Source organism: Camelus bactrianus, chromosome 23 (assembly GCF_048773025.1).
Source record: "Camelus bactrianus isolate YW-2024 breed Bactrian camel chromosome 23, ASM4877302v1, whole genome shotgun sequence".
NCBI classification, from domain to species: Eukaryota; Metazoa; Chordata; class Mammalia; order Artiodactyla; family Camelidae; genus Camelus; species Camelus bactrianus.
The window spans coordinates 18940677-18964137 of NC_133561.1; the positions used below are offsets into that span (position 1 = coordinate 18940677).

A 23461-nucleotide genomic window follows, 5' to 3' on the forward strand; every position below is an offset into this window, starting at 1 on the left:
ATCATCTAGCATGGGGCCCCATATCAATGAAATAGTTGGGACCAGATTTGAGATTCATTTTGTGGCAAATGGAATGGTTAGGAACAAATAAATAAGAGACAATTGAATCCATCTTTCAAAGAGAGCAAAATTGTTCTGAATTGTCATTAGACGGCTACTGTCATCCTGGGCTTTCTATTAAGCGGAAATAACACTGTGAATGTTATTCTTTTCACTCAAAAATGTTTTCCTTGCTTTCTGGGTCCTTTGTGAGGCTTTTCTAGGATTGCACATTCTACCCTATTGAGAGCTCTATAAATTCTTGTCTATTTCAGGCTAGATATGCAATGTGATTTTGTGGCCTGGAAGCAGATTTGTAATATAGCCTTCATGTCTGGGCGATCCTCTGCCACATGCGGGGGGTGGAGGGGGGTGGGTGGATCTCATTTTCAGGTGCTTTCGACTGAGACACATTAGAAGTAATCTTGCAAGAGCAATACTCCCTGCCCTGCTGCTGCCCCCGCCCCTCCCATCGGCCCCAGGAGAGGGGCACTGCCTCAGTGCTGGGTCTCCAGCTGAGGGGCATCAGATGCCCTTGGGGTCAGATCGCATCTGTGTCCCTCCCAGGCTGGGTGACGAGCCAGGCCTGTGTAGCTGGTGAACCAGGGAGTCACAGAGACAGGCCTTACATTCACTGAGCCACTTGTTGGGATCCAGCATCAGATACTGTTTCGTCGTCTCCAGCTCCTTCATCAGCCACTCGTACTTGGCTTGGACCTCCGCGATTCTCTGCTGGCGATGCTCCAGGATTTTCAGTTTCGCATTGAAGCACATGACCTCCTAGTACACAGATGGGAGGAGATGGGGGTGGAGTGGGGCAGGGGAAAGGACCTTTAGCTCAAATCTAGCCCAGGCAACCTTTTCTGGAAAGGAATGCTTGTGCTTATAGTCATGCAAAAGGCGCCAGTCCTGGGAAGTTTGGGAGGGACCTGGGGGAGCAGCTCAGGCAGCACATGTGCAGGGAGGGACTATCCCAGGCATTTCTCAAATTTAGAAGGCAGCCAGCGGTCCAGGCTGGAGCCAGGAAAGCATGGAAATGCACCAGCTCCCCCAGCCGCTCTCCAAAGCCAGGTGCACAGGCCCATTTGCCAGGGCCCTTGTCTCCCACCCACAGCGGAAGCTGCCGGGAGTCTCCGTGGGCCTGGCCCTCCTCTCGGGCACAGCCCAGGGGACCTGCTGGGGAACTGCCACCACCGCTTGCGTGGGGAGGGGCCCGCTCACCTTGCTGTTGCCCCCTCGTCGCCGCTGCAGCCGCTCCACATCGTCGATTTCATAGACTTTAATCTCAAAAGGTTCCCCAAGGCCCCTCTGGGTGCTGCGCAAGGGGCCGTCCACCCAGCGGACCCCCCCGCTGGTGGGTGGTTTTCTCACCGGGGAGGGGGTGTCAAGGGACAGTGCTGGGATGAGCCTCCGTCTCTGAGAACCTAGGTGGGGGATTCAGCCCAAAGTTAATCTTTTTGAATTTCTATCTTTTAAATATATTTTTTGATGTGAGGGGTGGGGCCATGACAGGCCTCTCAGGGAACTGCTACAGAGCTGTGTTTGAAATGCTTGGCCCTTCCACCACCACCTCACTGTCCACTCGCTTACACTGGTACCTCCACCAGCTCAGGGAGCCCCCCCCCCCTTTCCAGCCACCTCTGGCTTCCACCTTAAAACACACGCACACGCAGGCACACCAAAACACACAGGCTGGAGGACACGCCATCTACAACAGACGGCCACACTGGCCATCTCCTCTGTACAGGTACATGGTACAGTGAAATTAGAGATGTTTGTGTAGGGAAGAAAGATATTAGTGTCTGGAATTGTAGTAAGAGGAGTTTATTTGCTTCAGCAACAACACTGGAATGAGCACAGGTCACGTGTCAGGCCCCGCTCAACGTGTTTTATGTGCTGTGACAAGGGCTCCTAGCTGCCCCCCAATGCCTGCTTTCCTCTTCCTCCTCAGCAAGACACCCCGAGTTGGAGCAGGGCACACGGCCACCCAGATGCACCTGTGTAGTACAAGTGACTTAAGCTCCACCAGTGTGACAGAAACAGAAGTGCCCTGTGCAACAGCTAGAAAGTGTCCTGAAAGGGGGAGGTTTGTCTGCCTCGTCCTCTCTCCTTTGTTCTGGATGGGAAATGGGCCTGCTGGCCAGTCCATGAGATGAAGATCATAAACAACAGAAAAATAAGAGGAGCCTGGGTTCCTGGCGCCCTGGAGACTTTCACACGGTCACCTATGCAGACTTTTTTCCTGAAGACTTAATTTTTTTAGAGCAGATTTAGGATTACAGCTGAATTGAGAGGAAGGCACAGAGAATTCCCATGTCCCCTAGGTCCCCACACACGGAGAGCCTCCCCTGCCATCAACATCCCCATCACAGTGGTGCATGTGTCACAACCTACACTGACAGGGACACCCAGAGTCCGTAGTTTACATTAGAGTTCCCTCTTGGTGTTTACATCCTATGGTTTGAACAACTGTGTCATGATATGTATCCACCATGACGGTACCACACAGAGTATTTTCACTGCCCTAAAAATCCCCTACAGAGACTCTTCCACGAGAAATTAATCTCTATGTTGTTATTGGGATGTTCTGTCACAGTTAAGCCTAGTACCCGATTTAATTCTCACAGAAGAGGAAACTAAGGTACAAACGACTTCAGTAACTTGCCCAAAGTCTCAGTGTTCCCTTGTCTAAAAAAATGCATTGCCCACATTCTCCACCAAAATAATAAAAATTAAAGTATCAGGTAATAAATGATTTCCTCCAAAGAATAGGTTATCATTAAACACCATAGAACTTGGCACATAGTAGGTGCTCACTCAACATGAATATCCTTTTGATTGTTTTTCTTCGTAATCTTTTTGGGGAGCTGAAGAGCACACAGGAATCACAGAGATCGTATGTATGGTCAGGCCACTCAAGACGGCTGCTCTCTGGCTCTCTGTGGATCACCTGCTCAACCTGCTTCACTCACGGACTGCCCCATCCTCTTCATTCTAGGGCTTCATCAGCCCCTGGTAAGCGATGAGCCCTCCTGACGTCAATCACTCCTGTAAGTGGCAGCCTCCTTCTCCCCTGAGCAGGGAGGGCTGCTGCCGCGTCCCGCCTGCTGTCTGCCACAGGCGGTGGGTGTTGCCCCAGGACACTCTGACGCTTTGTGTAGGATCCCCTGTCCAATAAAACAATGAGGTCTCTGTCGTTGTCTCTGGGATCTTTCTTTGGTCAAGGCCTGCGGGCCTGCGGGCCTGCGGGCTGCAGCCCAACAGAGAGAACATGCAGATTTGTGCCCCTAGAGGCAGGTCTCTCAAGGATTATGAAAAGCAATTACCATAGTGTGGCTGCATGGCCGGGGGCCCCACTGCTCCAAGTACCACCTTTTCCGGTGCCTGGGGGCATGAGTGAGTGAAGCCTTGGCCTGGCTTCTGAGGGTGGGGACTTATATTTCATCCACCTTGGAAGCAGAACTAGCCTCTTGCTTTGGGCGATGATCATGCTTGCCCCTCTGGTTCTGGTCCCTCCTCCAGCGGGAGGCTGCAGGCTTGGCCCCCTGGAAGCTGGCGTCTGTGGGTGCTGGTGTTGCTTCCTGGAGCTGCATCTCCTGAGGCACACCCACCCATAAGCAAATTCCACCAGGGATGGGCATCTCAGAAGCTTGCTTTCTCCTGGAAGGAGGATGGTTGGGAAACGTGACACCATCCCAACAGGTTTATCCTGAAGCTGAAGGAAGCCTGACTTAATTTAACTCAGAATTAGTATGTGGTCACTCCTGAGTTTGAGGAAAGAAGGTGGAGTCTGCCAGAAGCCTTGGCTAGCTGCTCTTAGAGTCTGGGCCAATTCTGCTTTTAAACAGAACAGATAGCGACTTCATCCAAAGTCAGATCTGAGTGAGAGTGCAGGAGAGCATGTCACGACATGGCAGCCCTGAGAATACGAAGGATGCACAACCCTGTAATTTTCTGGAAACGGCCTGTATCTGCTAGTGGGCTGATGCTGCTGGAAGCACTGGTCCTCACAGCATCACTCCCCGTAGTGCTGAAGGACTCTTGAAGGAGTCAATGTCTTCTCTTCTCCACTCTCCCTCTTCATTCCTCCCCTAATTACGTGGGTTCTGCCTCTCCTCCAGAGATACACTGGGAGACTTAACTCAGGGTGTGATGGGGAAAGCTGAGGGCAAGGGCAGGGGACTGTGGTCAGACTAGAGGAGATGGAGTTTAATGCTGAAAAGGAAGTTTCAGAGGGAGAGATGGTGCCCTCACTTTACTGGAAAGGGCACAGGAAACTGGTGCCAAAACGCCACATCATCACGGGGAGAGAACTGACCACAGGGCCTTGGTCTGACTCCCCACAGAAATATGACTTCTTGGATTTTCAGCATGGTCCACCATCTCCACCTCTCAAGCAGATGCTCCCAGCTTTCTGCTGAGCCCAGCCTCTGCCAGTGACCACTTCCTTCCAGGCTGCTGGAAGGTCAGGGTAGCATCTGAGGTAGGGATGCGGTGGGGAAATGCCCCAGTTTGGGCAACAGTGGTGTGAGGCCCTGTTGAACACAGCTGTCTGGTTTGGGATCCCACGTCCTGAACCAGCTTCCTGCTGATGCCAGCAGGTCAGGATTCCTTCATCCTCTCTCTCCTAACTCCCTGCTCATCAGCCCAGCACTCTGGACATGGAGAAGTCAAGTGTGTAAAGAAACACTTAAGCTGGTAACTGCCAACAATTTTGCTGCATGAAAATCTGAGCCCACTCTCTCCCCTTCCCACTGCAGGCGTGGCCGTCAGCTGCGTGCGTTAGGAGGGGCCCCTGACCCGTCACAGCCTACTTCACTCTCTCCTCCGCAGCACTGACAGCCCCAGTGAGAAGTCTGATGTTGGGCCTTCCATTTTTAACATCATCGAGTGCAGATGAAAGTGTCCACACTGAGTCCAAAGATGCTGTTTCTTAGGTCAAATGTCAGGAAACACAGGCATTGGGAACAGGCTGACGCCCTTTCCCAACTCCCGCCCCTGAGAACCTACCATCATTAGCTTCTCCTCCATCACCCCCCATTTCCATTCTAACTCAAGGTACTGCAAACATCAGAGATGAGGAGGGGGAGGGAAAACATCAAGGTGAGTGAATTTACTGACCAACAAGAGCCAGCCTCCTGCCTCCAGATGAATGATGATGCTGGCTGCTCCAGCTGCTGGAGACCTTGAATTGACAAGCGAACCCTTCCCAAGATGGAGATGAGATGGGGAGGGGTCCGGGCTGCAGGGCTCTCCTCAGGGCAGAGCCTGGGCCCCTTACACGTGACTCACAGCCCCAATCCCCCTCACTCTCTACTCTAAGGGCATTCCTCCGTGTCGTAGGGAGCCAATTACTTTTCAATTTTTCTTCCAATGTATAGTCAGAAAGATTCTCTCACTTGGAGCCCTTTCTCATCCATTTCTAGGTGGAGTCTCTTAGGAACACTCTAGAAATCTTAAATCGGCCAACAGGCAGCTTGCCTTACCCGTTTTCATTACACCAGAGACTACTGTGTTTTCTGAATTCATTAAAACAAAAGAAGATTGCACATGAGAACCAAACGAACAGCAGTGGGAAGGCAGAGTGAACCAAGGGCTCTGAGGCCCTTGGAGGAGTAACTAGTCACAGATTTTGGTGCAGTGGGTCTGCTAACTGAACCCAGCCACCCATCAGTCAGCAATGTTTACTCAGCACCCGGAGCAGGGAAGTGTTTGGTGATTAGAGTAGGAAAGAAAATACAGGACAGGCTCAGTGTTTAATACACAGGTCACTGGCAGGGCGAGATATGAGAAGTACACAGAAAAGAACTCAGCTAACTTGTAAGACCACACTGCCTGCCAGCCATCCAGCCAACCAGTGACTCAGTCAGCAGTGTCCAACTGATTCCCAGTAACCTGCCCCAGCCCAGTGCTGGGGCCCCAACAGGCTGAGTCAAGTGCAGAACAAGCCATGCAGGAGCTCATGTCGGGGCAGGTCAAGCTCTGGGTGCATCTCAGAACCAACACGCTCCCTGGCTGGCTTCTCCTGGGGCAGACCCGCCCTGTCTCCTGGGCCTTCTGGATGCTGGGTCCACACCCAGGGCCTGCTGCAGTGGGAAAGAACTTCACTCAGACCAAGGTGCTGATCTAATTTCCAGATTTCTCCAGCCAGCTCAGGAGGGAAGGAAAGAGAGAGAAAGAAGTCAAGAGGGTAACACACCGGGTGTGGGGTGAAGTGTCAGGAACCTGGGGAGGAAGATCAACGTCAGGGAGAGCCCACAAGACACAGGATACGAAGGAGCTCTCAGTGTAAGGACGGGGCCTTGGGTGGGGCCAGGCTGATGCAACCATGGCTTAAACTGCCCATCACTGATTGACATCCTCTGAGACATGGAATTACTCTGGACAGGATGGACATTTGCTCCCCACCTGGGCTGGCTGCCATCACTCTACTTCATGGCTAATGGCTACACATACAAGTTTGTGTCACCTGCCACAGGGGGCTGGCAAGGAATAGCAGAGGAATGGATAAAAATCCATCAGTAGAAAGCAACCCACAGCTTCTGTCACCTCATCACACTTTCAGCCAAGAACCTATAATGACTCCCCACTGCCAACTGCAATCATTCCTACCATAGTTGCCACATGTACAAGGAATAATTTGACCAGGACTTACCTTTCCTGTCATGACATCCATTAGGAATAGCCCCCTTGTGGAGTTAATCCCACTCTGTTGTCCCTAAGCCATGCTCTCCCTGCCCCAAGCTTGTGCTCCCATCACTGCCTCAGCCTACAATGCCCTTTACCTGCTTTGCCCCAGCATCCTTCAGGGCCTGGCTCAGTGTTTCCCCATAGCCTTCTTCAACTGCTCTGGACCCTCTTTGTCTAAATACTTTCCTACACTAAAGTCTCACTGCATCTCTCAGCACTTAGCAACGTGCCTTGGTTCATTGTTCTCTGTTCCACGTGCTTCGTCCTTGCTCTCCAATGAGGTTATACACTTCCCAGAGCGGCCTTGTCTTCCACGCTGCCTGCCCCTCTCCTGTCATAATTGAAACTTTCATCTCACCAAGCTCTGACAGCACAGAAGAGGCCCGATCAAAATTTAACAACTAAAAATAAATCCCATGGACTACGGATCACCTTATGGAAAGGAAGTCACATTACCTCCAATATTTTTTACATTATTTGCATCATCTTATACAATGTGAGAATCAGAGAGACCATGGTAGTTATCTACCAACCCCCTCATTTTACTTTTATGTGAGAAAACTGAAGCCCAGAGAGGACAATTATTTCCTAAAGGTCACACAGCCCAAGATCCCAAGTCTACTGCTTTCTAGCTCAATCATCCCACTGCACTATGCCAAAAGGAAGAATCCAATTCCATGCACTCTTCACCAACATGGATCTCCAGGCACGGGACCACAACAGTGAACCATCACTATGTTTGACTGTTTCCACTGTTACGTGCACTAGAAAGCACTCAAAGAGTGCAAGCTTATCTCCCTGGGAAGATATTTCTAGCTCATTTTCACTAAGGAAATAACCAAAGCATTAAAGTTTTCCAAATTCAAAAGTAATCTCAGCTGACAGATAACTGCCTGTCTCCTCTGCACTGCCAGACATCTCTAGTGATAGTAAAATCCAGCCATCGAGCTAGGAATTTCCTTTGAGGAGGTTTATGGCTTCTCTTAAAGAAGTTGCTTTTGATTTATGCTGATCATATCTGACAGCCAGCATTTCTCTTAATAATAATCATAAAAAAGTAAGACAAGGTCACAGAGCCTGGAAGGAGCATATCTCCGCTGCCGTATCCATTCTGGACGCGGACTCTAGGGTGGCTGCTCACAGAGGCCCAATGCCCTCGGCGCTCTCTCTTATATCCCACCCCTGGCACCTAGCCTGGTGCTCTGCTTTTACACCAACAGCCTAACCTAACAAGGGACCCTCAGAGAACAGCATTTACAAAAGGTCACACCAAGCAAGGACATGTGCAGAGCCTGCAGTCCAAGTGATTATTTTAGGTTTCCTTCCTCTTTGCTCAGTGTAACAGCCAAACCAAAAAATGCAAGTCAAGAAAAAGAGCAAAGATGCAGAATAAGATGGATTGGTAGATTCAGGACACTAAATTAGAGTACGTGAAAGCACTCTATAACACCCAAACCCACGTGAGCACATGGCAAACGTCACACAATAATCTGGACTTTGAAGACCAACACTGGGTAGATTGTAATAATAAGGTTTATTGACTAAGTACTGAGAAGGCCAGATTTTTTTTTTTCCCCTGCAAAGACTCTGGCTTACATAAATTTTCTTGCTATTTTTAGTAACTACTATCAATATATTTTAATGCCCTTGACCCTGCAAATAGGACACAGCAGCTGTCATGTTAACACCAAATGGCTTTCTGCTATCCACTTGTCTTCTACGGAGTTCTGCTCCCAGGTCTGCTGCTGAGACCCAGGGCTGAGGGCCTGAAGGGGAGCACGGTCAGAGTGGACCACAGCCTGATGCACACACCGCCTGGGAAATAAAGACATCAAGATCCTGACAGGCATGATGGCTCCTGAACAGGCCAGGAGGGTAACATCCTCATCACGTTTCATGATCTGTGATGGGGTGGGTGGCTGGGTTGACCTACATCATGATGTCTAGAGTTACAACATGACTGCATGGTCCCTTGAGGTTGGTTTCTTTGATTTGAAGCAGACAGATGGTTTATGATGTGCATTAACCACAGTCTTTACATTTGGAGTGGAACACTGCACAGACTGTGCTTGCCTGAGGTGTGGGAACAGAAAAAGGCAACCCCGTGGTTGAGAGATAAAAACAGGTGGGGCAATCGCTGGCTGCAGCAGCTGCTGGAAAGAAGAGGCCTCACTTCTGGGTCTTACCCCATCTTTTAATTCCAAATATGCTGGTGGCACCAATATTATCTGAGGGCTCTGGGAGAGACTAGGGTTTCATAGAAGGGCCACAGTGTGACTAAGGACAGGCTGGAACCCCAGGCCACGCTCAGTTCAACCAAGGTGCAGAACTGCATGTGGGGCTCTGCGGGAGATCACTTCGTTACAAAATGCATCCTGTGCTAAAGAATGAGTAAGGACAAGTTCTCTGAAATCCATTTAAGAGCAAAGATGAATCAGCAAAATTCTCAAGGAGCTTAAGTTGTCCTTGGTTCCTTTTGTCTTCTCTCTCTGTCCCTCTCTCTCCTTACTGACCTTTCACCTCACCTACCGCGTGGCTACCTGGGCCATCAGCTCTGACCTAAGTCCTCTTCTCCTTGGCCATCATTACTGTCACCTGTCCCCCAAACTCCAATTAATAGGTCACTAGGCTTTATACATTAGTTCCTCGGGAGTATTTATTTGCCTTTTGATAGGAGATTCCTGGAAATGGCAAAGACTTCCTCTAAAAGCATGTATTTCTGCACCACGGTGTGTGTGTCTGTGTACCTGTGGAATATTTCAGACCTGTGGCCAGTGTGCACATGTGACTGTAAGTGTGTTTGAGGCGGGGGTGTGTGTATAGGAAGGGCTTCCCCAACTGTACTTCAATAAGATAACGTGTGCCTTGTCCAATTCCCAGAGAGTGGCTGCCAGGGTCGGGGGCATCTCTGGGTCATCAAGGTAGCTACCCTGACCTAATCCCTCAGGTGGTTCTAAGCAGCAGTATTCTTGGTCCTTGAGCAGAGGAACCCAGGTCTCTGGGCCCGAGGTTGGGGGAGGGTGGGTACCCATGCAGGAAGGGGCCGCTTCTTTTCCCCCCACAGCTGGTGAGCATGGAGCCGGGCCCCTGGTGCCCTGGAGCGCCCTGCCTTCTCCCGGCTCTAAGACCGAAGGGCATTCACAGCCTGAAGGTGTCGTGATGCCCGTCGTTGGGTTTTGACAGTGAAGCCCTCCATGGCTCTGGTGATGGGTGGTGGGAAAAGGGGAGCCAGGGCGCCGATGCCCGCGGCCGGGGCCCGCACCTACCTGAGTTGGCGCGTTTTTTCGGGGCTTTGAGGCTGCGGCAGCGCCCGCCCACGGAGCTGCTGTTCTCGCTCATGGAGTCCTGGGCGGACGACGCGCTGCCGGTGGCCTCGCTGTCGCGCATCATGCTCTCGTAGCCGCTGCTGCCGCCGCTGTGGTAGAAGAGCGCCGTCTTGCCCATGGCGGGCGGGAGCTCCCCGCTCAGCACGCTGCTGTTGTCGCTGCCGTGGCCGCTGCTGCAGCGGTGGGGCCTGCGCGGCGGCGTGATCTTGCTGTAGGGCGAGGGCAGCGGGGCGCCGGGCCCCGGGCGCTCGTCGGCGGGGGCCGCGCGCTCCTCCGCCTCGGGCCCCGCGCGCCCCGGCAGCCCCCGCGGGCCCGCACCGCCCTGCAGCAGCTCCGAGATGCGCCCGTTCACCGCCCGCAGCGGCAGCTTGGACGCCAGGCCCGAGCCCCTGCTCCGGCTCAGCGACTGCGTGGACCAGGACATGGGCTTCCCGCCGGGGGGCGGGCCGGAGCTCTGGCCCACCGCCTGCGGCAGGGACTTGGTGGAGAAGCTCAGGGTCTTGGTGGTGGAGGTGGACAAGCTGCGCGCCTTGGGGCTGGCCAGGAGCAGCTTGCTCACGGCGGAGATCTTGGACTGGCTGGCCTTGGGCGAGGCCCCCGCCGACTGCGTGGGGCCGGGGTTGGTGGGCGAGGCCCCGGCGCTGCGGCCCGGGCTCCTCCCGGTGCGGGGCATGGTGCTGTCCTTGCCCGCGAGCAGCCGGGAGCTCATGGAGGACAGGCTCTCGGCCCTCTCCAGCGAGAGGCATTCGTAGTGGCTGACCGTTGTCCTGCCGAGTGAGTTGGTCCTGCTGGCCAGCTGCTCCAGTTTGGCACTGAAGAGCTTGCTGCTGCTACTGGCATCCTTCATCTTGCTGCTTGGCTCATCCGTGAAGCTGGCCAAGAAGGGTGCAGGTTGGTTCAAGGGGCTGCTGGAGCTGCTGCTGCAGGTGCTATGCTGGGGGCTGGCCCGGTTCTTCTGGTCCAAGCTGGACTTTCGGACTGGGGGCAGTGGGGGAGTCCCTTTGGGCCGAGCCAGGACACAGTGCTTGGGTGATGCCACCTTCCTCTCCAGGGTGGCCTTGGAGGGCTGGGTGCCGGAAGCCAAGCCGATGCCGTTGGTCTCTGCAGTGCAGTGGTAGAAGAGGCCATCCAGCTCCTCCTGCCTGCTGGCTTTCTGAAAAGCCCTGGGAAGGCTGCTTGACTTCAGGCTTTTGTTAAGATGCACAGGGCTCTGGACAGCCACACTGGGCAGGGCCATCTCACAGCCATCCACCACCCTCCTGAAGTTGTCAGCTGCGGGAGAGGCAGATACCTCACCGCTGCTGGTGCTCAGCCTGTCGCCTGGGCTGGCCTTCCTGTCCTGTTCTGCTCTGGCCTCAGGCTTTGGGGGGCCTGTGGCAGTCTCATACCTAATCCCTTCTTCACTGGGATAAGCATTCTCTTTTTTTACCTCCTCTTCTCGTTTCAGCCAGGGGTCCTCAAATTTCATCTCTTTCTTTGCATTGGTTTCCTTGCTCTCCTGGGACTGGGCTGCTCTGGGGACTGAGCTAACGGTAGCAATGGACGCCTCAGGCTCTTGGATGTTCCGGGGACTCATGGCGATGCAGGGGTAAACTGTAATGTTGGTCTTCATGGGGATGTACCCTTCGTAGCTGCTCAGACTGGCCGTGTTAGAGATGGTGACCATGGCCTTGCCCAGGGTGGAAATCTTGCAGCCTTTGATGGGGGTTGCTTTGTTGAAAGAGTCTTCCCCCATTTCAGACAAGATGAGCAAATTGTCAGGGCCTGCCCTGGGCTTCTCTCGGCATACCACACCGGTGTTCTGGATGCTGCTGACAAACTCCGAGGCTGGGGGGTCTGCCATTGCCTCCCCATGCCCGAAACACGCCTGAGCGATGAAACTATGGCAGGGCTGCTCGCCGTCACTGCCTGTGCTCATCTCACTCAGCCAGGAGCTGATGGAGGAACGCCTGCTTCCTGCCTCCCGGGCCTTCTCGTCCAGGTTCAGCTTCGGGAGGGGCAAGAATTGGGTGATACTGACCTCGGAGACTGGAGCCACGTTGGAGTAGCACTCCAGGTCCTCACTGATGCTGCCGATGATGCTGACGGGCCGGGAGCCCGAGGCCAAGGCCTGCACAGAGCAGTCGCTGTTGAAGCTGATGATGCTGGTGGGGCGGCCGCTGTCCAGGACCCCGCTGATGGTTAACTCCTCCACCAGGGTGAACACCAGTTCGTCCTCACCGTTCAGTTCCAGGGGCTGCTGCACTGTCACCATCGTGGTGCTCAGTATCTCCTTCTTGGAATCTGGAGAAGTTGCTGCCTGATGTTCGTCATCGACAGGGGTTTCTGGGAACCCTTTGCTCCCAGCAGACATGGATTTCTTCAAAACCTGGGGGCTCATTCCAACCGGGGGTGTACGTACCTCGGGCTGCAGCAGGGACTCAGTAGAGACCATGCCGGAATCCTTGCTCAAGGTTGGCAGTGGGGCTGGAGAAGGCAGGACACCCTTCTGGGTGTAGACTTTGCATCTCTGGGAAGGAGAGCTGGCTGGCTTGTATTCTGAGGTCTTGGACAGGCTGGCGATGCCCAGCCTCGGGGAGCCCATTGGCCTGGGCTTGCCTTCCACAAAGCCACAGGAGTTCAGGCTTTCTCGGCTGCTTTGGAGGCTGGGGCTCTGCACGAGCTGGGAAGAACTGTGCTGGCTGCTGCTGCCAGGGATGCTCCTGGGTGAAGCAGGGGTGGGGCTGCTGGTAAGCAGTGCGGCAGGGACGGGGGAATGATTCCTCTGCACCTTGGAGGCCGGGGGCTCAGCGCCTTCTCTGTTGGTCAGTGGGTCATCTGACCCGTCATCTTCTTTATCAGACTCACAGAGCAGGCCCGCCCCAGCTGCCTGGCTTAATGGGAGACTCTTGCTTGCCTGCTCTTCCCCAAACTGGGCGGGCAGCTCTTCAAAAGGGAACTTGCTGGGCTCCTCGCTGCCGTCGATGCAATCCAGTCTCTCCTGCAGCTCGGCGAATGTGTTGCACTTCAAGCAGTCTCTTTCTGACTTGCTGGCCGCGGCCTCTCCGGCCTCCGTGGACCGGCTGTCGGCCCTGGTCTTCTGCAGGGCCGGCACGATAGGGACAAAGTCTGGGGGCCCCTCGTTGTCGGTGAGCTCCTTGTCAGAGAGGGCCGTGCCGTTCGGCCCAATGTAGATGACTGTGTCACAGGACTGCTCGCTGCTGGAGGAGTAGTCGGGGTCACTGGACAGGTGGGGGATCGGGAAGTCTGATTCCCCCGCGGCCCTGGCGTGGAAGGGTCTCAGCTGGGTGGGCCTGCGCATTCTGCCTTCCTCACAGGAGCTTTCCCCGCCAGAGGAGCTTGATGTGTACTGTGAGTGAGAGGAAGACAGTTAGTGTGGGCGCCTCTTCCAAGACAGCAAGCCTGACATCCTGGGGTGACTGGTGGAGGCCCTCGGCTCAACACAGGCTGTCCAGACTCCAGTGGGCCTCCCTGCACAGGGTTTGTTCCCCGAGGTGTGCCAGGCCAGGCGCCCGCGCTTTGTATGACATGGCCTCTTACTCGAAGCATAACCTCTACGAGGCTGCCCATGAAAGGGGTGACCAGCCCATGCCTCTTCTGACGGCCTGAGGACCAAGGGAGGGATCACCAGCTTGGCACAACCAAGACATTTGTGACAACTTGTGCCACACGGAACACTGCTTGGAAAGATGTGTTTTTGACGAAAACAAAACAAAACAAAAACAAAAACGAAAAGGAAGGGGGAAAAGCCCCATACATCACCAGCTGACCATAGGCCAGAGTGACCACAATCATGATTATTTTCTCAAACATTCTTGTCATGCCGCCACTGTCCTGGCTTTGCCCTGGCCTGAGGAAATGAGCCCAGTGGTTTCTAGAGGACTCAGCATCCACCAGAAACTACTGAATTAACATGGCCAAACCCAGCAGCCTGAAACTGCCTCTCGGAAATGCAGGGGCAGTAGGGCCACCTGAGAAAGGAGTTCACAGCCCTCTTTGGGTGAATCAGTTGAAGGGCCAAGGTAGGCAAGAGATAAATTATGAATATTTCCTGTCCCTCCAAAATTTTCCACCTCAAAGTAGCAATCCATTGTATCTCAAGTGGATCAAGCACTCCCTGTTAGGGGGGCCCAGGCTGGACAACCAGGAGCAGCACCAGCTGTAGGGAGGGGAAGTGGCTTCTGTATCGGCCAGGGGCTCCTGCCCCAAGGAGAAGGCTGAGCCAAGCCATCAGCAGCCCCACTCACTGGGCCCCTGGTGCTTGGGGATTAGAAGTATTGATTCAGCTCTTTCTGACTCAGTTCCCAGGCAGGGCTCGGAAAGCTACTTCATCCTCCGCATCCCTTGCAAGCTCCTTACCTTCGTTTTCTTCTTCTTCATCCTCAAGACTCTCGAGGCGATCTGGATGGTGGACAGGGTTTCGGCGTAGTTCCCGGCGGCGGCCGAGATGTGCGCAATCATGGTGGTGCGGCAGTTCACGTTCCCCAGGGACTCCCGCAGCAGCATGGTGAGCTTGCTTTCTCTGCCAACAAAGTGAATTAAGGCTGCATTAGTGGGCCATGCTTCACTTTGGCTGTCATGGTAGGACTTCAGGCCTCTACATGGCTTCTTGAGGGCAGTGGGGTGTCTTTTTCTTTTTTCTTTTTAATGGCGTACTAATTAACATCTTCTACACAGGGCTATTTGTAGTTGGCAGCTGAGCAAGTGCTTCTAACCCCAAGGACAGAATTCACGCAAAACACCTCCCTTGGCACAACGTGTCCTGGCTGTGATGAGGTAGTCCTGTGTGTCTGTGTGTGTGCATATGACATTGCACATAATGAGACCTGGGAATAGAAATCAGATGACAGGAGGGACAGAGGAGGGCCCTATGACCAGTGATTTGGCATGCTATCTGCACACCTGGCCCTTCTCTGCAAGTTTCTGCACCAGGCATCTGTGCAACAAAAAGCACTTTGCCAGCCATGAACTTGCATTGAAGATCTATGTGTTTATAGTACATGCAAGGTTTCTTTTGCCAAGGAGTTGCCCCTTTATTGCCATTGTCTCTTAACTCATATTTGCATATAGTAAGGATTAAAAAAGAGATAACCCTATTCCTGATTATAACTGAGGAAAAACAGACAGGTTCAAGCACTCACTCAATCAGCAACAGAATGTAGAACTTTCTAGAAGGGCCTCCTGTAGGGACTTTGCAGGTGCTGTGTCGGGCCAGTGTCCTAAGTGGTGATAATTAGGTCCAGGAATTTACGAATAGTGTTTCTAGGCTTTTCAAAAAATGACCAAAAAAAAAAAAAAAACAAAACCCCAGCAAATTTCTTCTGTATAGCACAGGGAACTATATTCAGTATCTTGTAATAACCTTTAATGAAGAAATATGAAAATGAATATATGTATGTATATGCATGACTGGGACATTGTGCTGTACACCAGAAACTGACACTACTTGTACTGTACTTCAGATTAAAAAAAAAAGATTTGGTGGAACAACTCGTGTTTCTTTTTTCCATTCCTATATATGTCCCAACATTCTTCCTGCTTTGCTTTTAACAGGCGTCTGCTTACGTCATCATCAATTCTCGTCCTCTCAACTCTGCCAGATGTCATGTCATCTCTGGAGCCTTCCCTGATCCTGAAGGCTGAGGTTATTCCTTTGCTTCCCACGCCCTGAGTTGTGTTTATTTTGTCAGGTGAGAGGGGTTTGTCCTCGTGTCTGTGTCCCCATCAGGCTGTCAGTCAGCCCCCTCCCTGCAGAGCTCCCTGGAGAGGGATCGTCCAGCTTAGCCAACTCGGTGTGAGATGCAGGCTCCTGTCAGCAGAGATTAGACATCGGAGACAGGAAATCACTTCACATGTGACCTGCATCAGGCCTTCAGGGAGGAGAGACTGGTGTAAGAGCAATGGTTTTCCCTTTCCATCTGGCACCAATTAAGGTGTCAGTTCAGAGATATGGGCTCACTATGGCTCAGTTCCAGGGCAATTTAAAAATATATCAAGGTTTCCCTTCAAGCAAAATAATCAGTGATAAAAGTGGTGGAAGGAGAATGCTATGGACTGAATGTTTATGTCTTCCCCAAATTCATATGTTGAAAGCTAATGCCCCAAGTGATGGTATCTGGAGGTCAGACCTTTGGGAGGTGATTAGGTCTTGAGGGTGGAGCCCACATGAGTGGGATTAGTGCCCTTATAAAAGAGGCCCCAGAGAGCTCTTTTGCCCCTTCTGCCATGTGAGGACATAGTGAGAAGCTGGCTGCCTATGAATCAGGAATGGGCTCTCACCAGACGCAAATCCACTGGCACCTTGATCTTAGCTTTCCAGCCTCTAGAACCATGAGAAATAAATGACTGTTGTCCAAGCCCCTCAGTCTATGGTGTTCGGTTATGGCAGCCTGAACTGACTTGGACATAAAATTAAGTGGAGTGTGGAGGAGGAGCCCTCCAGCCCCAGCTCCTGGGTCTGAACATTTAACTTCCTTCCAAATGTCTATCAGGTGTGTCATGGACACCACCAGAGCTGACAATCAGATCGAGGAGCCCCATTCCTGGTGTATATTCTCAGCAGAGACACTGCACCTGGATGAGTCTAGGGCTTCGTCTTTCATTTGGGAAGTGGAAGATAGATTCCATTAGTGTTAAATTGCAATCATATATGGTTAATTATTATTACTGGTGATAGTTATTTCTATTACGTCTCCATGAACACTGACTTAGTGAATGCTGAGCCATGCTCCTAGGGGAGGTACATGGTTAAGGTTCCTGAGAACCTCTGGTCACAATAGTTCATTGATCAAACAATACATAATCTTGTTTTATGTGCATTTCTGTTTAAAGACACCATCATGTCTATTGCTTATAAATAATGAATTATATGTACTTTCTTTATAACAAAACACTAGCTGAAAAGGGTTCAACATTTCCCTGACCCTGGGTAATGATGACTCAGGGTTTTGAGCCTCACAATATTGTCCACTACACCTTAAAAAAAATCACAGTCATTTCATGAATCCACAAATACAGCCTGTTTCCACAGCTTCTTCATGTGCTTTCGATGTTACCTTAGTACTTTCCGGAGCCTGATGTATATACATCAGTGAAGTTCCTCTGCCTTTTTCTGGATGTACCATATTGTTGATTCATTAACACTGAACTCACACCAACAGCACTATGCCATGCCTGAATGAAGCTTATCTAACACATATTTTCTCTGTAAAGCACATCACAGCCTTGCCCAAAGGAACACTAGACAGCACTGCAGCCCTACGCCTGGGGGGCTGCTTTAAACAGTGAAATCACCAACAAAAGCCCAGCAAGACAAAAAATGTAGCACTAAATAGACTGCAAAAAGGACCGTTATTTACATGAAGAGAGCTGAAACACGAAGGCAGAGCTGTTGCCCTGTCCAGTCTCTCAGCTGGGAACACGTGCATTGGGTGGCTCAAAGTTTTCGCTACTAAGCAAGTCTGCAAATGACAGGAAAAGTATGGATTTTGAACATCATTTACAATATGGAATCTGCAAATGACTCCGAGACTGTACGGTGACATTCCTAACGCTACGTACGCCTTGTTAACCAATTATATTCTGCTGCAGGCACACCCCACTTATTTCTCCATGTGACCTGGTAAAGGCCCCAGGAAAAGACACCGAGGACAGAAAAAACAGATGTAACATTGTTCTGTCAAACTGTTTGCCCCGTGTAGTCCCACATGATTCCCCATTCACAAGTCAACCATAGGACAATTTTATTTTTTTAAGTCCACATGGTTGGAAGAAGCCAGGACATGTGTGTTGCTTGGCAACCAGCATTTTTGCTCTCCTTTGGAAAGCCAGTAAAACTGCCAGCAAGACTCTTTCACATGGGCCTCTCTAGACTCTAAAACATACCTTATGGGAGTGAAAGATGGTAGCTATAAAGCTTTGTTGTTGTTTTTTTCCCCACACCTCATCATGATCCTTTAACTCCGAACAAAGACAATTAAGTTGGAGAGAGAAGGTGAAAGAAGGGACAAGGTACTAAAGGCTGCAAACTGTAGGTTTAATTCAGTGTCTCTGGCAGGAAAATAAAAAGATTCAAAGGACTTTCTAGGGCAACAGGCAGCACAAACTCAGTCTGCACCCTCTGTATCAAGACCAAGGCGAGAAGAAGAGGAGAACACAGGTCAGAGCTGCTGGCCACTGAGCCCCAGGGGCCAGGATTTAGACTCAGGGAGCCATGTGGGAGGGACAGGTTGGGCAGGAGAGGAAAGGACTAGAGACAGAGCAGAGCTGACTGGGGTCTGGGATGAACCATGCCACTCTGTCAGGTAGCTGTGTGTTGTGCACACATATTCCATCTCCATCCCACCCCAACTGCACATGCCTTTAAAAATGATTTTTGGAAAAATATTTTGCTCTTTAAAATAAGTCAACCTTTTATTAGACATAGCAAGAGGACACAAAAAAGAATGAGATAATGAATACACTTTAATTAACAATATTAATTGTAAAAGATCATGAAAGAACACATAGTACTTTGGGGCAAGGGCTGACAAACTAAGGCCTAAATCTGGCCCACCGCCTGTCTTTGTAAATAAAGTTTTATTGGAATACAGCTACACTGATTTGTTAACATATTGTCGCTGACTGCTTTGGCACTACAACAGCAGAGTTGAGTAATTGTCACAGAGTTCCATATGGCCCCTTAAAGACACAGATATTTGCTACTTCTTGTCCTTTATAGAAAAAGTCAGTTGACCTGTGCTCTAGAGTAATGACACAACGTGGTTTCATTCCAGAAAGAGTTATCAACCAAAGCACAAAGGTATATCTTTCCTTACTATTCAATAATCTCTTTCTGAGAGCCTCTCTCCAGGGAGGGAGACACACATGCACACACACCTTATCCTATCATCTGTTAAAGCTAATGACAGAAGAACAAATCGAAAGCATGCACGTGGTAAGGAAAGACCCTCAAGGCTGGAGGGAGTCCCCACCATCACTGTAAGTCCCTGATGGCGAGGAACACCCAGACCACAACAGTCATAGCACAGCTCTGTATCCTTGGCTGGGATTCTCCTACATGGCAGGCATCCAGGGATATATCTGCCTGAGGTCCCCAAAACACCCAATGGAATGCTAAATTCCCTTCTGAAAGGACAGTCTGGAATCTGTAGTTCATTGTCTGTTGACCCCCCGAGCTGAGGAACTCTCCCAAACTGGTAAGTTGGTACAGGGCTACCACTGAAATAAGATGTCCAAAGTCACACATTTAGAGTGTTGGCCGGGTAATTTCATAAGAAAAAAGTTCATTCCTTTCATGAGAGCTTCTCTAGAAAGAAGAGGAAGAACTCTGGAGGTAGAAAGAAAGGCATCTATTGAACATGTGCTTTGTAAGGAGAAGAAGGTAGTGAGCTCCGAATCGCCAAGTTGGACAACCTAACAACAGCAGTGTGGGGCGGCCCTTGTCCCAGTCCCGCTTCTGGTGAGAGAGAACCGCAGACGTTCCACTCAGACCTGGGCCTGTTTCAAAACTGTGCCACCTTCAGTGCAAACACAGTGAGGACACACAGAAAAGCAAGATGAAGATGGGCCACTTTATTTACATTAATTCTTATTAAAAGAAAGGAAAGGAGCTTAGTTAACTGAGAAAATGAATTCAGCTCCAAGACCATTTGCAAGAGAAAGCTTCCCGTGAGCAGCAGACAAATAAATCATAAACACATACACACGTGCCCACCCAGGCGTACACACAGGCTTTTTTTTTTTTTGATGCTTTTTTTTGTTTGCTTGTTTGTTTGTTTTTTAAGCAACACACCATTAGTATTTAAGAATGGAAACCACACATGTACAGAATTCTTACAGGTGTCAGATACTCAGATCAAGATACAACCAATAGTTTTATGCCAAGAAAACATCAGTAACCCTCACACTGTTAAGGATATGACCCTGGAACTCCATTGCATTCTAATAACTATCCCATTTTCTACCCACTTTACCTGTAAATTCCAGAATGTACTGTAGAGCCCCAAACAGAGAGCGTGAGACGCAAGAGTTGCCAGGTATCGAGACAGATCCAAGAGGTCTGCTCTCTCAGCTTTAGCCCCCAAACCCCAGGCCCCTGCATCCACCCACTGACCACCAGGGAGGATGACAGTGAAAAGAAAGAAAGAACAGAAAGGAAAAGAAAGACAAGAGGCAGGATAAAATCATAAACTTGGCCTAGTTTTTGGCTACCCTACACCCTCCTTCCTACTGACCCTGCCTCCTTCCCATTCACAACTTCACAGACATTCCCACATTTTGGAGAAGACTTTACATGCCTTCTTGTTGGGGAAGCTGTCTGTTCTAGGGGAGCAGCCTTTTCTTAGTAATGTTCCCCTCAGAGACGCCAACATTTTAGGGCATGAATTTTCTGGGTTCTGGTACTAGAGAAGAACCCAAAGCTTGGTACAAGCCAAGCTCTCATAATGGCATTTTCAAAAGGAGTTACATGAGGTCAAAGGGCTCTGCTCGGTTTCAGAGATTACTCCATTTGGGCTGCAAATGGCATCAGTAGGTCCCTGTCGTGAGATGCTGGGAAGGAGAGTGTGTAACCCTGGCAATCTTGATAGAGAAGCCCAGTTCCCGGGTCTTTCAATGACAGTGACTCTGGCTTGCAGAATAAAGCACTGGCAAAAATAGCTCGTGTCTGGCATGTGTGTTACAGGTACGTCTGCAAGCCCTGGCATTTAGCAGAGGGGGAGATGGTGAGTCTGCTCATCAGAGGAAAGCTTAGAAGAGGACCCTGCAGAGAACCACCCACTACCAGCTGAAGGACCAGACTTCGTGATCCAACAGATGTGCCACCCGATATGAGTTCATGCCTTACTTAACCTAAGATCCCCTGTTGGTAGAGGTCCTAAGAGCAGTCAAGGTTAACCTAATTGTTCCCCACAGAGCTCTTAATTAAACCCTACAGAACCCTTAACACAAACAGCACCATTCTGAGATGCCTCTGATGCAGGGCAAACATGGGGAGCTGTGTTCTTCCCCATGCCATCCTGGTTATCTGGGGCTGGCCCCATGGTGACTTGACAACTTCTGTGGCAGTGCCCAATGAGAGGCCGGGGAGCAGTGATGGTGCCCAACAGAGCCCCTATTCTGGGTGAAGCAGCAGTTGCTCTCAGGAAGACAGCATGATGAGCACTCACAAGAGCTCCCTGAGGGACGTCAGAAAGTGTCTGGATAGAAATACAGTTTACATCAACTAGAGACTTTACATTCTAGGTCTGGGTTGGGACCAGTGAATTCTGAGTTATGACTTTAATCACTTAGCACTGTACCCATAGGAAGATGACGCCTATGGAAATGTGGGCTGCATGAATCCATCTGATCCTGGATATCAGTGTTCTATTTAACTGAGTAGGATAAGATTCACAGTAATTCAGCCCACTTCATGAGACAGACCAGCTGTAAACAGTGAATAGTCTCAGAATATTTTTAAAGAATTGTATAATGTAACTTGAATTTATAGCTAACATAAAGTTTCAAGTTAAAATCCTAACTCATCTGCTTCGATCTCACTTAATGAGATACATTTGCAATTACTAAAGTGGTTATAAAACATGGGTTCACTTACATAAATTAAAATGTTTTTCATGAAAACTTTTTTACATTTTTCTCTTGGTTAACAACTCATTCTTCCTTATCTAGAGCAAGAAAAAACTTCCATGCCAGTCTAGTTGTTGATCACTCAATTAGTAGAATCTGAATTACTCTAGGTATTCTAAATCTAAGCTCTACTCAGAAAAACACACATTCATTTGCAGGCAGTAGCACTCAGGTATGACATATGACATTTTAAAAGTAATTCATGTAATATGAATCACAATACAGAAAGTCCACTGATTCTAGGGTAGAATTCTTAGCTAAGGTTGCAAAATAGGTACAAACTTCCAGTTATAAAATAAGTAAGTTATGAGGATGTAAGGTATGGCATAGTGAATACAATATTATAATACTATATTGCATATTTGAAAGTTGCTGAGAGTAGATACTCAAAGTTTTTATCACAAGAAAAAAACATTTTGTTAACTTATGGTGATGGATGTTAACTAGACTTATTGTGGTGATTATTTTGCAACATACACAAATATCAAATCATTATGTTATATACCTGAAACATATACTTCAATAAAAATGTTTGAGAATAAAAGAAAAAAGAAAAATAATTGTAGAACTACAGAGTATTAGAGATGAAAAGATTCTTAGGGGTCACTGTATTTCCTAATAAAAGGACTGTCATGTTACAGGTGATCTGCTCTCTGCCAGAATTTTTTTTTTTAATGGAGGTACTGGGGATCAAATCCAGGACCTCATGCATGCTAAGCATGCGCTCTCTCACTGAGTTACATCCACCTCCCAACCAGAATATTTTTAATGACTGAGAACTTACCATCTCCCAGGGAAGCCTGTGTAATATTTTTGAATAGCCTCAATTATTAGAAAGCTTTGTGTTATACTGAACTTAAATCTTCATTATGCTCCTAACCTACGGGCATTCATTCTGGTTTCTAGGGGCACACAGGGTAGGAAGAATCCTTTTGCACATGCTGGCCCTTCACATTTTAAAAGACATTATCATGTCCTCCTTAAATGTTCTCTTGCTTGGGAATATTCCCATTTTCTTTCCATTGCTCTTCAAATAACTGGTTGGTCGTGCAAGCTCACGCTAAGCCTCCTACCACGTACCACATTATTTAGCACTTCCTCTTCACCCAGACTTGTCTTGACTCCTATGAAGTAAAGAATATGGCTTGGCGCAAAGAGAGGTCTAGCCTTTGCCCTCAGCTTCTGGGAAGTAATCTGTATTGTACCTGCTGGGGCTATCTTTGTGTAGGGTGGGGACTGGCCTCACCAGATCTCAGGGCCACACCCAATAGTCTCAGGGTAGGGGCTGGCCAAGCCAGAAAGATCAACTATGATCTTTCATAGGTCAGAGGCTTTGGATCCTTCTGTATCGGGTCAACCTGGAGACCAAGTTCAACCACATTGGAAATCAATCAATCAATCATGTCTACATAATGAAGCCCCAGTAAAAACTCTACACCCCAAAGCCCAGTGCATATTGTCACATGACACCAAGAGGGTAATGCGTTCTGTCTCCACGGGAGAAGACAATGGAAGCTTCATGATGGGAACCCTCCCAAACTCTGCCCTCTGCATCTCTTCCTTTGGATAATCTTTATCTGTATCTTTTCTTTGTAATCAAATATAGCTGTGAGTACTTTCAGTGAGTCTCAGAGCCTTCTAGTTAATTATCGAATCTGAAGGCTCTTTGGGGAACCCACTAAACTTGCAGCTGGTGTCAGAAGTGAGAGCAGTCTTGTGGGCTCTTCCTCTAATTTTGTAGTTGGACCTAACTCCTTGTAGTTGGTGTCAGAAGTCTT

General features: G+C 49.7%; 1 protein-coding gene across 2 annotated transcripts in view; it reads right to left on the bottom strand.

The window, feature by feature from the left end:
- Nucleotides 1-23461, bottom strand: part of KIF26B (kinesin family member 26B) — a 428220-nt gene that overhangs the window by 9688 nt on the left and 395071 nt on the right. For both annotated transcript variants that reach the window (XM_074351720.1, XM_074351722.1), the window contains 4 exons: nucleotides 14415-14577; nucleotides 9996-13404; nucleotides 1261-1463; nucleotides 669-819 (listed from right to left, as the gene is read on the bottom strand). In XM_074351720.1, the coding sequence (XP_074207821.1) occupies nucleotides 669-819; nucleotides 1261-1463; nucleotides 9996-13404; nucleotides 14415-14577 (3926 nt within the window). The remainder of the gene's footprint in view (nucleotides 1-668; nucleotides 820-1260; nucleotides 1464-9995; nucleotides 13405-14414; nucleotides 14578-23461) is intronic.